The following is a 14,288-nucleotide window of genomic DNA, read 5'->3' as shown; positions in this document are numbered from 1 at the left end:
AAATCTTACTTCCATTTTACAGTTTTCTCATAGATCTAATTAACAAACTGTTAAATGATGTTGACCTTTATTTCCTCAGGGAAAGTAACAAGGGAGTTTTGCATTGCTATATTGATGAATGACTTAGTGAAAATTGTTAAGCATCTTCAACTTCAATTGTTTTGATCAAAACACTTGAAAGTTGTAGTTTCTGTCAGGATAGGAGTTGGAGCAGCTGAATTTCAGTTGCGGTATACAAATCATACTTATATTGATCCCTTTAATAATCTAGCATTCTACAATTCTTCTTACCTTGACTGTGATGTTATAACAACTGACAACATTCTTTTGAAATGGCAATATAAGTATTTTACTGTTTTCTGGTGCATTTTAAATGTATTAAAGACAGTTGTTGTAAGATTGGTTTCCAGAGACGTACAAGTTACAAGTTTTTTAGCCAAATTTTGAAATGTGTAGCGCCTAGGAAGATATCAGATGCATAACTTAGATTTTATGAGTATTTCTGTTTAGGATACCATACAACCATGCTGCATGATCGTTGCTGCAGCTTGTAATACTCACAAGAGAAATTCAATTTGGTTTTGTTTTGAGGTTTTGTTTGGGCGAAGAGATTATATGTCTTAATCAGAAGTGTGGTAAATATAATGTTATTTATTTTTTCACATATTAATGTGCTGATACATAGTATTTCATTAAAAAAATATTGCACTGATAATTTTTCAAATAAAAGTAACTCACAAGAAAATTGTTTATTTACAGAACACGCATACACATTTATGACACACACACACACACACACACACTATTTACAATGGTGCTATGTTGCAACAATTGGCACAAATATTTATTTGTAAGTTTTCACTTCAAAACCGCCACTAAAACACAAAGACCAGAAATATCCAGTACTGCACTGCTCTTCAAAGTTTTCATAATTTAAAATACAACAATTAAATCAAATAAATAATCCATCTGATATATATACACATAATTTTCTCTCCATCACTTTCACAATCAATAAAATGGAGCAGAGACTAATAAGATATATAGTGTACTTATTATGTTATACATATTTAAAGTGAGTTTATAGATACATCTTTTATTATCACCTAAAGGGGAGACAGCTGCTTCTTACTGAAGCAACTGTCAATGTGTCTCACATGAGACCACATTCAACACAAACAATACAATTATCAGTTACAGTAATTTGTTCATAGAACGTACTGGAAAATATATCATAGATATATGGGATCAAAAATCACCAGCTTTCAGCAGAGTGCCTGCACAGAACAGCAACCCACCCGAGCGTCAAGAACCGTAAAACCGGAACGAGCATCGTGACAGAATGTTGTCTGTATTGCAAGCATCATACTTACTTGCCAGTAACTAACATATGAGAACCTTAATACAAAATACAAGTGCACGTACTGCCCCACCTCCATCAACAATGTTGTCAGCTCCAATGAGAATTACCTCCCACGGCTGAACAATCACTGCTAGAAGAAGACAGACAGACATAAGCTCCTCGTATTAACTTATAACTAAACCTAAATTTATATTGCCAATGGCATACTCTGAGCTCCTGAAACCAGATATGCAGAAAGATGTAGTGCATAAGATAGAACCTATGCTCTCCTCTGACAACACCTGTTTCAGAAGTATATAACATTTGCCCCATCAAACACCTTCGCCATTAAGCGATAGTATCTGAGGGAGGAGGGTTAACCGACACCTAAACCCCAGGCAGCTCCCTCTTTTCTACATTTAAGAGGAGCTGTTACCCAGAGCATTTAAAGACTGTATGGGTGGCAAAACTGATAAACAAGCCTCTGGGAACGCTCTGTTTTCTTCATGATACCCTTCTTGTAGTACTGCCGTATGGATCGCGACAACTTATCATAGTTCATCGCTGGTCGGTTCTTGCGCTTGCCCCAGAGACGAGCCACCCTAACTGAATCTTCAATTTTGAAAACTCCTTTTGAACGGTCTAACCACCGTATGCATGATCCGTGCAGCTGAGGTGATGCCAACAGCTCCTTCAGAAACTGCCACAGATGGATGTGCGATCCTGAACCCGCTCCAGAACCTCCCTGGCTGCGACTTGATGGAGCCTTTCCTCCTCCAGTATGTGGACTCAGTGTACCAGTTGCAGTCGATCCCATTGGTGGAGGAGTTGGTGCTTCCTCTTCATCCTCATCTGCAGAGAAAAGAATAATGTTTTGTTATTTTGTCTACTTTCAGTGCTGAAGCAATGCTTTATTTCAGAATCAAAGCCACTAATTTCTTTCTTTGCTGATAACATGATTCCTATAGCCTCACACTAAACCTATTGGCATAGATAATTTGATTCCTATAGCCTCACACTAAACCTATTGGCAGAGATAATTTGATTCCTATAGCCTCACACTAAACCTATTGGTATAGATAATTTGTTTGCTTTGACTTGTATTTATGCTTCGGCTTGTATTTAGCATGATAATATTTCTAGTAACTTTCCTGTAAACTTCATGCAGCCAATTGCATTGAAAGGGGACATGTAATAATTTGCCCAAGCAGTCGACTAGGTTGAGTAAAACTGCTCCCACTAAACTGATGCACAGCAAAAAGCTATAAATACACACTCAAATGAATGCCCTAACTCTTGCCTGACTACATGCAGTGCCTGTTTTGTATATATTTGCAGTAATTGGTAAGACAGATAAAACTACTGGACTTCTGGATGTGTTCCCAATAACATCCTCTAATTATTTGTGTTTCATTTTCATTTGTAAAGAATATTCTCTGAGGGCATACAGCTTACTTCCCAAGAATTATCCCACAGCTGAGATTGAAATTAAGCTTGACATTATCAACAGGTGGCTGCCTGTTAGTTTTGGCAAGTAGTCACCACCTGACAATGTTGAGCAGTTGCCTTTACTAAAACCTACAAAAAGTGGCTTTCTGTTTCTGCAATAACTGAAAACAAAGTTTAAAAAGTACTACTCTCACACAGTTTGACATAGTGTTTTCCTTTAACCTATACATTAGTAGTACGACAAATAGGCAAGCATTACTGTAATATTGGCATGTTTGATATCCCATGTAAGTCCATGACCGTGATAAGCAGTTAACTGATTTCAGTAGTCAAAGGCAGTCAATGGAACAAAATGTTCTTAAGGACTCTGCCAAACTGGCAATCAAAGACGTACCATACCACAATTCGTGACACAAGACTCCTTTACAATCATGCCAGTAAAATAAACAACATGCTGTAGATTATGCAACCATTTTGTGTATCATCAGGGTTTTTTATTTTTTTGCTCGCACGAAAATGGAATACATGAGAAAAAAATAATACCACTCACCATCTGAGGGCTCACCAGCACTTGAACTGCTAGAACTGGCATTTCCAGCTCCACTGCCATTGTTCCAAGGCAAAGTAGGTTGCATTTGCATTGGTACTGATCCACTAGGACCTGCTACACCCTCAAGGTCCTGGCATGCAACCTTCCAGATCTCTAGCTGTGCATGCAGAATACTACCACTCTGCAACAATGAACATTTATAGAATGTTAATGCAAGGGACTTTAAAAGCAAAGATTTTTTTATTTCCTATTCTGCATTCACTTAATTAACTATAGTAATTTCTGTCCACATTTTAAAAGCTAAGTAATACTTACATGTGGAGCCCTCTGCTGAAAATCCGTTTCAGAAAGTTGTACTAAGGATGCACCATCCATCTCAAAGTACTCCATATTGATTACAGGTAAAGAATTATGATGCAATGCCCACAGCAACCATTTCTGCACGTCAGTAGTTGACCAGCCTACAGGATCTGCAATAGTGAAGAGATATTCATGATTAAACTGACATAATCATTTTTTAAATTATGAATTATATTCTACAGAATGCAAGATAACTTATTAGAGGTATGTTGGTGGTCGATGTGGGAAGAAGATGCTTTTCTTTCTTTTCTTTGAAAATATGTTGATAATTTAGAATTGCGTACAAAACTTGACATAAAACATGTCCATTGAAATATCTTTCAGTTAACTAAAGAGATTAATGAATAATAATTAATTTTTCTATGCTGTATTAAATTTTAAGTAGTTTATTTTATTGAGAATTAAATATGAAAATTATGCAGTTTTAAATTATATCACTTCCTGCTGTTAGAGGCATTAAATTAACATTAACATTATTATTCCCACTGAAACCAAAGGACAAAAAGATTTACTGGTGTTTGATAGAACGTTATGCTGTACCGGTTGTTGTTTTTAAGGCCGATTGTATAATTCTGTAGCAGTTATTTAGGAATAAAGGAGATAACTCACCGAAAAGCAGAAGCGCTGCATCATTCATAGATACACAAACAAAAGGACATGGCTTGGCTAGCTTTCAGAACTTACTTCATTTTTCAAGCATGTAGGGAAAATATGCACACAAACATATACACACTCTCAGTCGCATGCACATGCCTGTCTTCCTACATTGTGTTCAGTCAATGCCAAATCTTTCCTGGCCCGTGGTGAGTGTACTGGTATGAGGTAAGAGTGCATGGTGGGGTGGAGTGAGGGATGGAGAGAGGAAGGAGGCAAGGAAGGGATTAGGGGGAAGTGTCTAGCGGTTCGGAGAGTGGGGAGCTGTCTCTGGACTAACTAGGGATGTGGGTTGAGGGGGCAGATGGCAGACGGTTAGGCATATGATTTCATAGTCTTGGGCTTGAGATAATAGCACACAGCTAGCTGATGTTTGTTGGGACACAAATTGGGCAGGGGTACTGGCGCAAGGGATGGTGTACACACGTGCGTGCGCGCGCACACACACACACACACACACACACACACACACACACGCACACGCACATGCACACGCACACACACACATATATGGGAGGTAGGAGACAGCGAGTTTAGGTTTAGGCTAAGGATGTGCTGTAAGAATATCCCCACCATCACCAGCTTTTCTGAACTGCACAGATCAGAGCTATCCTTGCAGAATATTCTTCACTCCTGTAACCTTCCTGGCCTAAACCTAAGGTAAGTCACTGACCCCTCCCCCACTCCCCACCCAATAGTGAGTGAGTGTGTGTGTGTGTGTGTGTGTGTGTGTACACTATCCCCTGCCCCAACAACCAACACCTCCCTGCCTCTCGCCTCTCTCCATCCTCATCCCACACCCCCACCTCACCCCAGTACACTCATTGTGGACCAGGAAAGAGCTGGCAGTCAACTGAGCAAAATGTGGAGAGACGTGTGTGTGTGTGTGTGTGTGTGTGTGTGTGTGTGTGTGTGTGTTTCCTTCTCACTTGAAAAAGGAAATGCATTTTGAATGCTAGCCAAACTGTGTACCTTGTGTTTGTTGTACCTACCAATGACACAGTGCTTCTGCCTATCAGTGAGCCATCTCCTTTATTCAGAAATAATTCTTAATTCTCTACCAGAACTTTCCATACATTATAATTCTGTACTAAATACTTTCTATACTAAATACTTATCACTAATTTAACCAACAGATAGTTTTAGAACTATATTATGAAAAGAATGGATTGCTACTTATCAAATAGACGAGATGCTGAGTCACAGATAGGCAAAACTAAAAGACTGCTATATTTTGTAGCTTTCAGCCAAAAGGCCTTCTTCTGAAGTATGTAAAACACACACATTCACTCAAGCACATTACCACTGTCTCTGGTCAAGTGGTGGAGTCCAGCTGCAGTGGGCAGAGACAGTGGTCATGTGTGTGTGAGTTACAAAACTGTGTGTCCTACTTCTGAGGAAAGCTTTTTGGCTGAAAGCTGAAATACATATTAGTCTTTCTGTTGTGCCTGTCTGTGGCTCAACATCTCTTCTATACGGTCAGTAGCAGTTTGTCTTGTTCAATATTGTTGTTATTCCATCCTGAACTTTCTACCATTTGATATTTTAAGAGTTACACAGTGCACATTATGGATTGTTTGATATTTTAAGAACTACATATTGCACATTATGAACTTCATACCTGGTGAAATACCCAGCTGTGAACATGTTTCACCAACATCTCTCCTCAGCTGCTCTATAGCCAATCTCAGTACAGGCTCCATTCGTTCGGTACATGTGGAACCCAGCCCTAGCTGCAAGTCGAGCCTCTCTTCGGATACAAAGCCACTGCCAAGGCCAGCAAATTCGAAAGGTTTCAAATTGTACTTTTTCTGGAAGGAAGGATCCCTCAGGAACTCTCTCAACAGTTTGTGATCATCAGAACCTCGTGAACCTGATGCTGTTGCTACAGGTACTGGCAGTGACTGCAACCCACTTTGGGCAGATGATGGCCCAGGTTGTGGCTCAGGGAACATAAGAGGCACACTAGTTTCCTGGTGTGATGGTGATCTGAAAATTGAATACAAATATTGTAAATGATTACATAATGTCACATAGGAGTCATTTAAACATATCTTTCTAAACTGGAAAGCTGATCGTGACACAGAATTTCCAACCATTCAATCATAATCCTGCTAACAGGTTTGTATTACAGATCGCTTCCATTTATATTCTGCCAGTTTGAGTTCTTTCAGAACAGTAACATTTAATAAAGCTATATGCCATTAGAATATTTGCAAATTTTTGAATGAAATTTCCTGGCAGATTAAAACTGTGTACTGGACTGGGACATGAACCACAGATCTTTGCCATTTGTGAGTAAGTACCGTACAGACTGAGCTACCCAAGTATGACTCACGACCTGCCCCCACTTCCACTAGTACCTCTCTCCTTTCTTTCAACCTTCACAGAAATTCTCTTGTGTACCTTGCAGGACTGGCACGCTTGGAAGAAACGATGTAGCAGAGAAATGGTTCAGGCTAGGCGATAGTTTGTTCCATGAGTGCTAGTCCTGCAAGGTACCCAGGAGAACTTATGTGAAGTTTGGAAAATAGAGGTGAATCTGTGAGGGCAGATTGTGAGTTGTGCTTGGATAGCTCAGTCAGTAGATCATTTGCCCACCAATAGGCAAAGATCCTATATTTGTTACGGCATAGAGTTTTAATCTGCCAGGAATTTCCAAATTGGCTCACACTCCACTGTGGAGTGGTAATTCCTTTGGAGTTTTCTGAATGTCCACAGAATTTAAATGTAAATACCTTTGGTGCTGGTGATGTACTGGCTCTTCTTTGATGTCCTGTAGTAGCATCTGATGTTCCGAAAGCACGGCACGCAAGTCCAAACTCTGTTCTTCGTGCTTGACCGGAGATGACGGACAGCGCTGTGACGGCGACACTGGTCCCGGCTGCTGCTGTGGGAGATGTTGTTGCCAAATGGGTTCTTCTTTAATGGGGTGGCCCCCAGGGCCCGGCTGGGTTCCACCAGAGCCTTGCTGAGGTGGCCCCTGTGGCGGTTGCTGACCTCCGTAGAATGACATGCCCTGCGGTGACGGTAGCTCGCACGGGTCCGGCAGTAGCGACAGGTCGAATAACTCTGCCGCAAAGTACTGGCTGTAGTCGCACGGGGGCGTGAAACCGGCTGACGGAACCGTCTGCGGCATCTGTAACGACCACGTCTTTGTGAGATTGGGTCAGTACTGTGCTGCTACAGTTATCCTCAAAGCTAGATGTGCTACTCAGATGCTCACAGAGAATGCGAGTTTATAATGTGTAAAATATTAATAAGCTATAAATTTCTGCCATGTTCAAATATTCCTTACTAACTACAGATGTTTCATTACTAAATCATTAACAGGAGAGACGCAATTTAAAATAATTCAAGGTCAGAGCAAAGTCATAATACCTCCAAACGGAACACATACAGCCAGAAAATCACGTGTTTTGTTGGAATGGAAAGGGAAATGGGTATTATGACAATCCTACATATAATAATGGATATGACGGCCTATAGAATAATAGATATGAGGGTTGCAAGTTGTTGAAATACACAGATACACTGAAAGGCGTACAGACATTTTACCGATGAACGGGACAGTAATTTAGCACCAAGTAGGGCACCTGGTAACATCAATAAGTGTTTTAACACCAGGATGAAGGAATGTAAAGAGCGCTCCTACATGGAAGCGGGAAAACCGAATAAATTTAAACAATGGGCTGGGAAAACTCTATAAATTTAAACAATGGGCTGATGCGCTTCTAGATCAATGGATTATTACAAACTAGTTCGTAAAGTCGTCATCAATTTCAGATAGTCACTATTTTCCAATGCAGAATATAATGAGGACATGTTGCATTTATATATAACTGTGGCGATAGATGGAGGTAGGCAGACAGGGACAAGCTGCTCAGACAACGGAACCCCGTGGGAAGGCGGCAGGGCGCTGACGTCACAGACGAGACAGAAAAAGGGGTTGCGAGCGCCCCCAGCTTGGAAAGAGGGTTAGAGGCACAGCTGACTACGACAGCAAAAAACTTCCCCGCGGGCGCCTCGCGTAAACCCGACCTGGCTATTTATAACCACAGTTTCTTTTTCGGGCTACAAAAAGACCGTCTCGTGTGCACTGACGCAATTTCTCACGCTGCTCTACACATCATTCGACCATGATAGTTCTCGATGTACGTCAGGCACACACGTTTTGGTACACGTTAAACTGCACCACTTGTTGGACACTGTGTACCTTAATAATGCTAGTTGTAATTCCGAAATCGAGATTTGATACATAGTTAACGTCCGCGCGAACAAGTTTGCTGAAGATAAACAGACGCTTTTTGGACTAGATAGGGCGTGTACAACTGTTGGAACAGTGGGTATTCGATAACGGCAAAAGAAAGACTATTGGAGTCAGGAAATTGGCCGAAGTTAAGCAGTGCTACCAAGAAACAATGGTTGCCCATTTTTTGGTGCATTTGTCGCGATACAGCGGCTCCTCTACTACTCTATCTAATTATTTTTTTTTTTTGTTTCGTCCCTTATAATACGTAATCATATTCCTCCCTGAACTGTTTAATACATTTAGATCACAGTAACGTTTATGAACACATTCAGCTTCAGTTTCCAATGTTCACTTTGTTACCTACCCTGAATGCAAAACATGCTGCTGGCATCGAGGCCTTTAGCGCTCAATCCTGCTTAAGAGGGCTCGCGAAATTCGATAACGCTTATGCCTTTTGTAATCGTGTGTCAGTCTTTGTTCATCAGTATTCCGCACAATGGTCTATTACATTATTCAGCCCTCACCCTACGTGAAAATGTGTGTGGGGTTTTCCGTGATTTCTCGATAAGTGTCTGAATAGTCCATTTCAAAAGACAGCGGCCGGTTCCCGTTCTTATCCTTGTGCGAGTACAGTAAGAGCTATTGCTATAATGGCCTTAATGTCATTTTCATGCCATATAAACTGCATATATAAATATGACTTGCATATCATAGACACGGGGTGATTCTTCCTTCTTTTGCCCTAAGGACTAACTGTCGCAAAAAAAAAATGGTTCAAATGGCTCTGAGCACTATGGGACTCAACTGCTGAGGTCATTAGTCCCCTAGAACTTAGAACTAGTTAAACCTAACTAACCTAAGGACATCACCAACATCCATGCCCGAGGCAGGATTCGAACCTGCGACCGTAGCGGTCTTGCGGTTCCAGACTGCAGCGCCTTTAACCGCACGGCCACTTCGTCCGGCCTAACTGTCGCACATAATGACATCGCCGTAAAAGGCCTTACAGAAGAAAGCCTTCATCTAGGGAAAAGGCATAATGAGAATTTATTAGTGCCTCAGTTATGGTCTATGTATGTAAAACAAACAATGGTACTTCAGTACGTCAGCCATATCCGTACTTTCACAACTGTGAATGTTGTTCAACAAATCATCCATCACATCCATTTCGACTGCAATAGATCCTACATCGCCCTATGTATGTAACTTGCATTTTTCTAGCTTCTGCGGCTAACACCCACTTTATTCACGAGTTCCTATACTCATTAGGTGGCTTGGTGGCTACAATATTGAGTGACTCATGAATCTGGAAAACAGGTATCAAGATGGTTCTGAACTGTGAATAAGATGGCCAGAAATACTGCAGTTCCATCTCGACTGCCTCAATTTCTTCCGAATGTTCCTTGAGACACTGCTAGAACCGTGCAGCAGCGCCTACGATAAATCTGCTGCAGAAGAAAGATCTTTCTTTTGTTCTCACAGTTAATGTGGAAAAATAGGGATAGAGATGGAAAAATGATAGAAGGAAAATAATTTCACATATCTACACGATGTAGGCTGTTTTATGCCATCTAAAGTAATTACGTTACATTCTAAGCGCTGCTATATCATCCATTTTTTAAAACGATCCATCAGTATTGCGCTTTGTAAAATTTATATTATGAATCCACATCCAGTAAATGCCAGCAGTGGTGTAGGAAAACTAAATATGGGGGAACGGAACCAAAATATTATTATTATTATTATTTTTATTTGTGGTAAGTTCGTATGGGATCAAACTACTGAGCTCATCGGTCCCTTGGCTTACACACTACTGAAACTAACTTAACGCTAAAGACAACACACACCCCCTGCCCGAGGGAGGACTCGAACCTCCGACGGGTGGAGCCGAGCGAACACCTTGGCAGGGCGTCTCAGACCGCGCGGCGTGTATTATTTAATCACTGCTCAATTTCAAAGCGTTTAAATTCTTGTAAATAATTAGTTCGCTGCAGGAAGACGCCGGGCACAGTACGGGAGAAAGAGCAGTAACATAGCAGTGTCCAAACCCAGTGATTTATGGAAGAACAGCATAAATCAGCATGGCCGAAGGGAAATTTGTACACCGTACCTTCGGGATCTGAGTCCCAGGGCGTAACCACAGTGCCACGACATGCCACTTGGTTTTATCAAAACTTCCATTTTTTTCTTTTTTGTGAATTCCGTACATGTTTGTTTGTGACCTGAAACCGAGCAGAAGCCACGTTTTCTGTCCTAAGAACATTATATTGTTGCGATGGCGTGCTTACTGAAAGTACTAACCGAAAGGGGCCCCCAAAAACGGGAAATTGCTATTTGAGAATACAATATGTAGGTCATTGCGGAAGAACGTCGTTTGCTACTGGTGTGTGAGCGATAGTTTCTCGATTTCCCGTTCCGTTCCGCTAGGGACATGCTGCCCGAGAACGTTTGCACCAATCTGCTTACATTACAGTAAGAGACAGGACTGCCGCGAGCTGCGGCTAGTCACGTAGGAGGCTAGCAGAGACCAGCGAGGTGCGGCTGCGGCCAACAGGGTACCGTTAGCCGCCGCCTTTCACGCACTCAGGGTCGCCAACACAACGCGCACACAGGCACGACGCGCTCCGACGGCGCACACTCGCCTAACCCGATTTACTGCCGCACTAAGGCACGCGCACTTCTCGTTAAACAGTGAACACATGATACCGAGTGGCCCTTCGGACCACTACCACATTCACCTACGAGACAGAGTGCTACTGTAATAAATTATTCCTAACGTGCGCCACTTTCTCGGATATATTCTCAAATAATGGAATATGCTTACTCTCTTCCTTCGTCTTTCCTCACGTTTGCTGTAGTAAAATGGTCGAGATATATTCTGAAAGGATCAGCACAGATACTGGCCAGGAAATCTGTACCTGACCTGGAATTTTCTTGGCAGACCTACACTATCTTTGTCGAATCCTCGAATCGATATGAAAGGGCACAAGTAAATCCAGTTGTTGTCGAATGAGAACGAGAGCGCCGGAGCACATAATCCCTCAGACTTTTTGTAAACATAAAGTCACCAATCAATATTTCGAGTCGTTTGTCGTTCTCGACCTCTTCCACTCGTACGCCAAACTTGTCATTGCTGCATTCAGCAGCAGCTCTACACAATGCAATCTTTTCCCTCCTCTTGAATCCCCCCCCCCCCAAATTCCTGTTTCCAATTCCAAAGGAACTATACGTGGATGCCTTAGGCCTACTCCCATTTCCATGTCGTTTCTTCTGGTAAGAGTTTCCCATAGTATAAATTTTTTATTATCTGTACCTTGCTTGGTTTTTCTGAAATGCTGAGCAATCTTTCGAGCTTCAATTTCATTCAGAAATAATAATATGTACTATATAATTAGTCTCTACAAGAAAAAATGATGAAATTCATTTGATACACTTATATTTTTCGACAGAGACATCTTTTTTGGTCATGTGAAGTTACACTTCGTGTCCAGAAAATCGAAGCGGTTTACAAAGTCACGTTCTGCTACAGATTTTCGGGGTTACAAAAAACAATTCGGCAAAAATGACGATTCCGTTCACTGCTAAGGGAGTCGCAAAACGGAAGGGCGCAGGGCCTGTAGGTTGTTAAGAAAGCATTTTTTTTTTTTTTTTTTTGCTCTGCGTGGTAAACCGAGCACGATTGTATAATTAAAACACTTGCGATGTCATAGTTCTTTTCCCGCGCAGATTAGAAAGACCCTGTCGCCATATTTTGCTTACGCCCTTCATTAAATAAAGCAAGAACTTATCCGAAGTTCAGTTAAATAGCAAAATGGTTCAAATGGCTCTGAGCACTATGGGACTTAACTTCCGAGGTCATCAGTCCCCTAGAACTTAGAACTACTTAAACCTAACTAACCTAAGGACATCACACATATCCATGCCCGAGGCACGATTCGAACCTGCGACCGTAGCGGTCGCGCGGTTCCAGACTGTAGCGCCTAGAACCGCACGGCCACCTCGGCCGGCTAAATAGCAAAATGTAAATACAAATAATCCCATTTGTTATGGGGTGCTCTTGCGCCATCCAATATAATCTGAACACTCAGCTTGTTATGAGTGAACACACAGTTTCACGCGAAAAGAAGAAACAAAGGTAAAGAGTTTGGTGTGTTTCGTCGTAATCGAGATAATTAAACAGACAGATCGCAGGCATGTGACGACTATAATGGGAAAGAAACTGCCAGGGGCGTTTTTGAGACAAATGTCTGTGACTTAGGAAAACGTGGGAAAATCGAAATCAAGTTTACTTGAAGGATTTTTGAGATTTTTAAGCGGGGCGCCTCCGGAACACAACACCAATGTCGTAAGTACAGCGCTGTCATCCTCGATAGACAGACGTGGAATCCTGACGACGGTGCAATTGTGTTTATTTTTTCGACAACAGTGCATTACCAGAGGTAAAAAAAAACACCGCCTAAACCTCTCAAACGATGTGGATTGAACCACATCATGAAGTACTTTGCGCCTCTGGGAAAGATAATGTCAAATACTGTGTTGTTCCTCTTCGTGAGAAGTGAACATTGCACGGCAACGACAATGTGAACGAAACGGGACTGCCTCTCAGTAAAACGCTGCTAGCGGGCGCGGCTGTTTGCTATACCGTTAACTGACATTTCGCTTGCGAAAGCGCTCCACGTAAAACATGAACCAGTGATTCATCGATCGCGATTCGGTCGGCGCAGGATTAAACCTGCTCGGACGGGGGCTTTCGTCACGATACTGGCTGCCCAAATGGTATTATCACAACTAGAGACAAGCTTCATGATTCTTTCTCATCGGCTGTGCACATTACGAGCAATACTAACAATAGGAGAAAACCCATGTTAGAGTCTTTTAATAATTTATTATAGTTTATTTGCAACCAGCATAGAGTAGACTTGGCTGATGTCTTACAAAAATGAATCATAGCGCCATAAAGTGAATCAATCAACGCAGTGGATGGCTTCGAACATCTTGGTGCTTTGTCCAACGTTACCCAATTGGAATTTTCCCTAACTGTATAACTAACTAAGCTCACCAGTTACGAGGGGAACTCAAACTGCAAGGTGAAACCCGGCGTATGTTGCATCTTACCATATCCACATTTAGAAAGTATTGCCAGAGGGGATTGTCACATTCTGAGCTAGAGAAAAAAAAAATCGAAGAACTAATGACCTCTTTGTCAACGATACTTTAATTCTTTTGTTCCTTCCTTTCTATCCGATTGCCAATGAAATCCCAACCCGTTGAAGTACTATTTAATGCCTGACCAGTTCAGCTTCCTGCGTTCGTGCTGTTGTTCACCGCTACTGGATTGAGCCACATTACTCCACTGTGCCACCTAGTTCGGTGAAACATAATGGGATGTGGCTAAACATTGATCGAAACTAGTTGTATCATTTTGTCTTGCAGAATCCTCATTTTGTAAATCGATGCACGAAAACAGTGTAAAAAGTGGCGATATCATCTTTTTATCTTGTTCATGACAGGGTCGCGAACGGAGCTACTCATTTCGCATCAGCCATTTGCCGTTTACTGCTTGATAAAAGCCTCCTTGTAACTTCGGCATGCATTTAGGTCTTCGACTGAAGGAACCAATGTTGCTCCGGCGATCTGTTAATCATTCTATCCATCGTCCATTAGTTTATCTCGGTTTTTTC

At 41.7% G+C, this 14,288-nt stretch overlaps 1 protein-coding gene across 3 annotated transcripts in view; it reads right to left on the bottom strand.

The window, feature by feature from the left end:
* Positions 1-631: 631 nt before the first annotated feature.
* The window catches only part of LOC126253640 (DNA-binding protein D-ETS-4), a 184,618-nt gene continuing 170,961 nt past the window's right edge, over positions 632-14,288 (bottom strand). For all 3 annotated transcript variants that reach the window (XM_049955134.1, XM_049955136.1, XM_049955135.1), the window contains exons 2-6: positions 7,094-7,494; positions 5,977-6,344; positions 3,657-3,811; positions 3,342-3,522; positions 632-2,194 (exon numbers count right to left, since the gene is read on the bottom strand). In XM_049955134.1, coding sequence (XP_049811091.1) covers positions 1,788-2,194; positions 3,342-3,522; positions 3,657-3,811; positions 5,977-6,344; positions 7,094-7,494 — 1,512 coding nt within the window. In that variant the 3' untranslated portion in view covers positions 632-1,787. The remainder of the gene's footprint in view (positions 2,195-3,341; positions 3,523-3,656; positions 3,812-5,976; positions 6,345-7,093; positions 7,495-14,288) is intronic.

The sequence above is a fragment of the Schistocerca nitens genome, chromosome 4 (genome assembly GCF_023898315.1).
Source record: "Schistocerca nitens isolate TAMUIC-IGC-003100 chromosome 4, iqSchNite1.1, whole genome shotgun sequence".
Taxonomy (NCBI): Eukaryota; Metazoa; Arthropoda; class Insecta; order Orthoptera; family Acrididae; genus Schistocerca; species Schistocerca nitens.
This window is presented reverse-complemented; position numbering and strand designations above follow the sequence as displayed.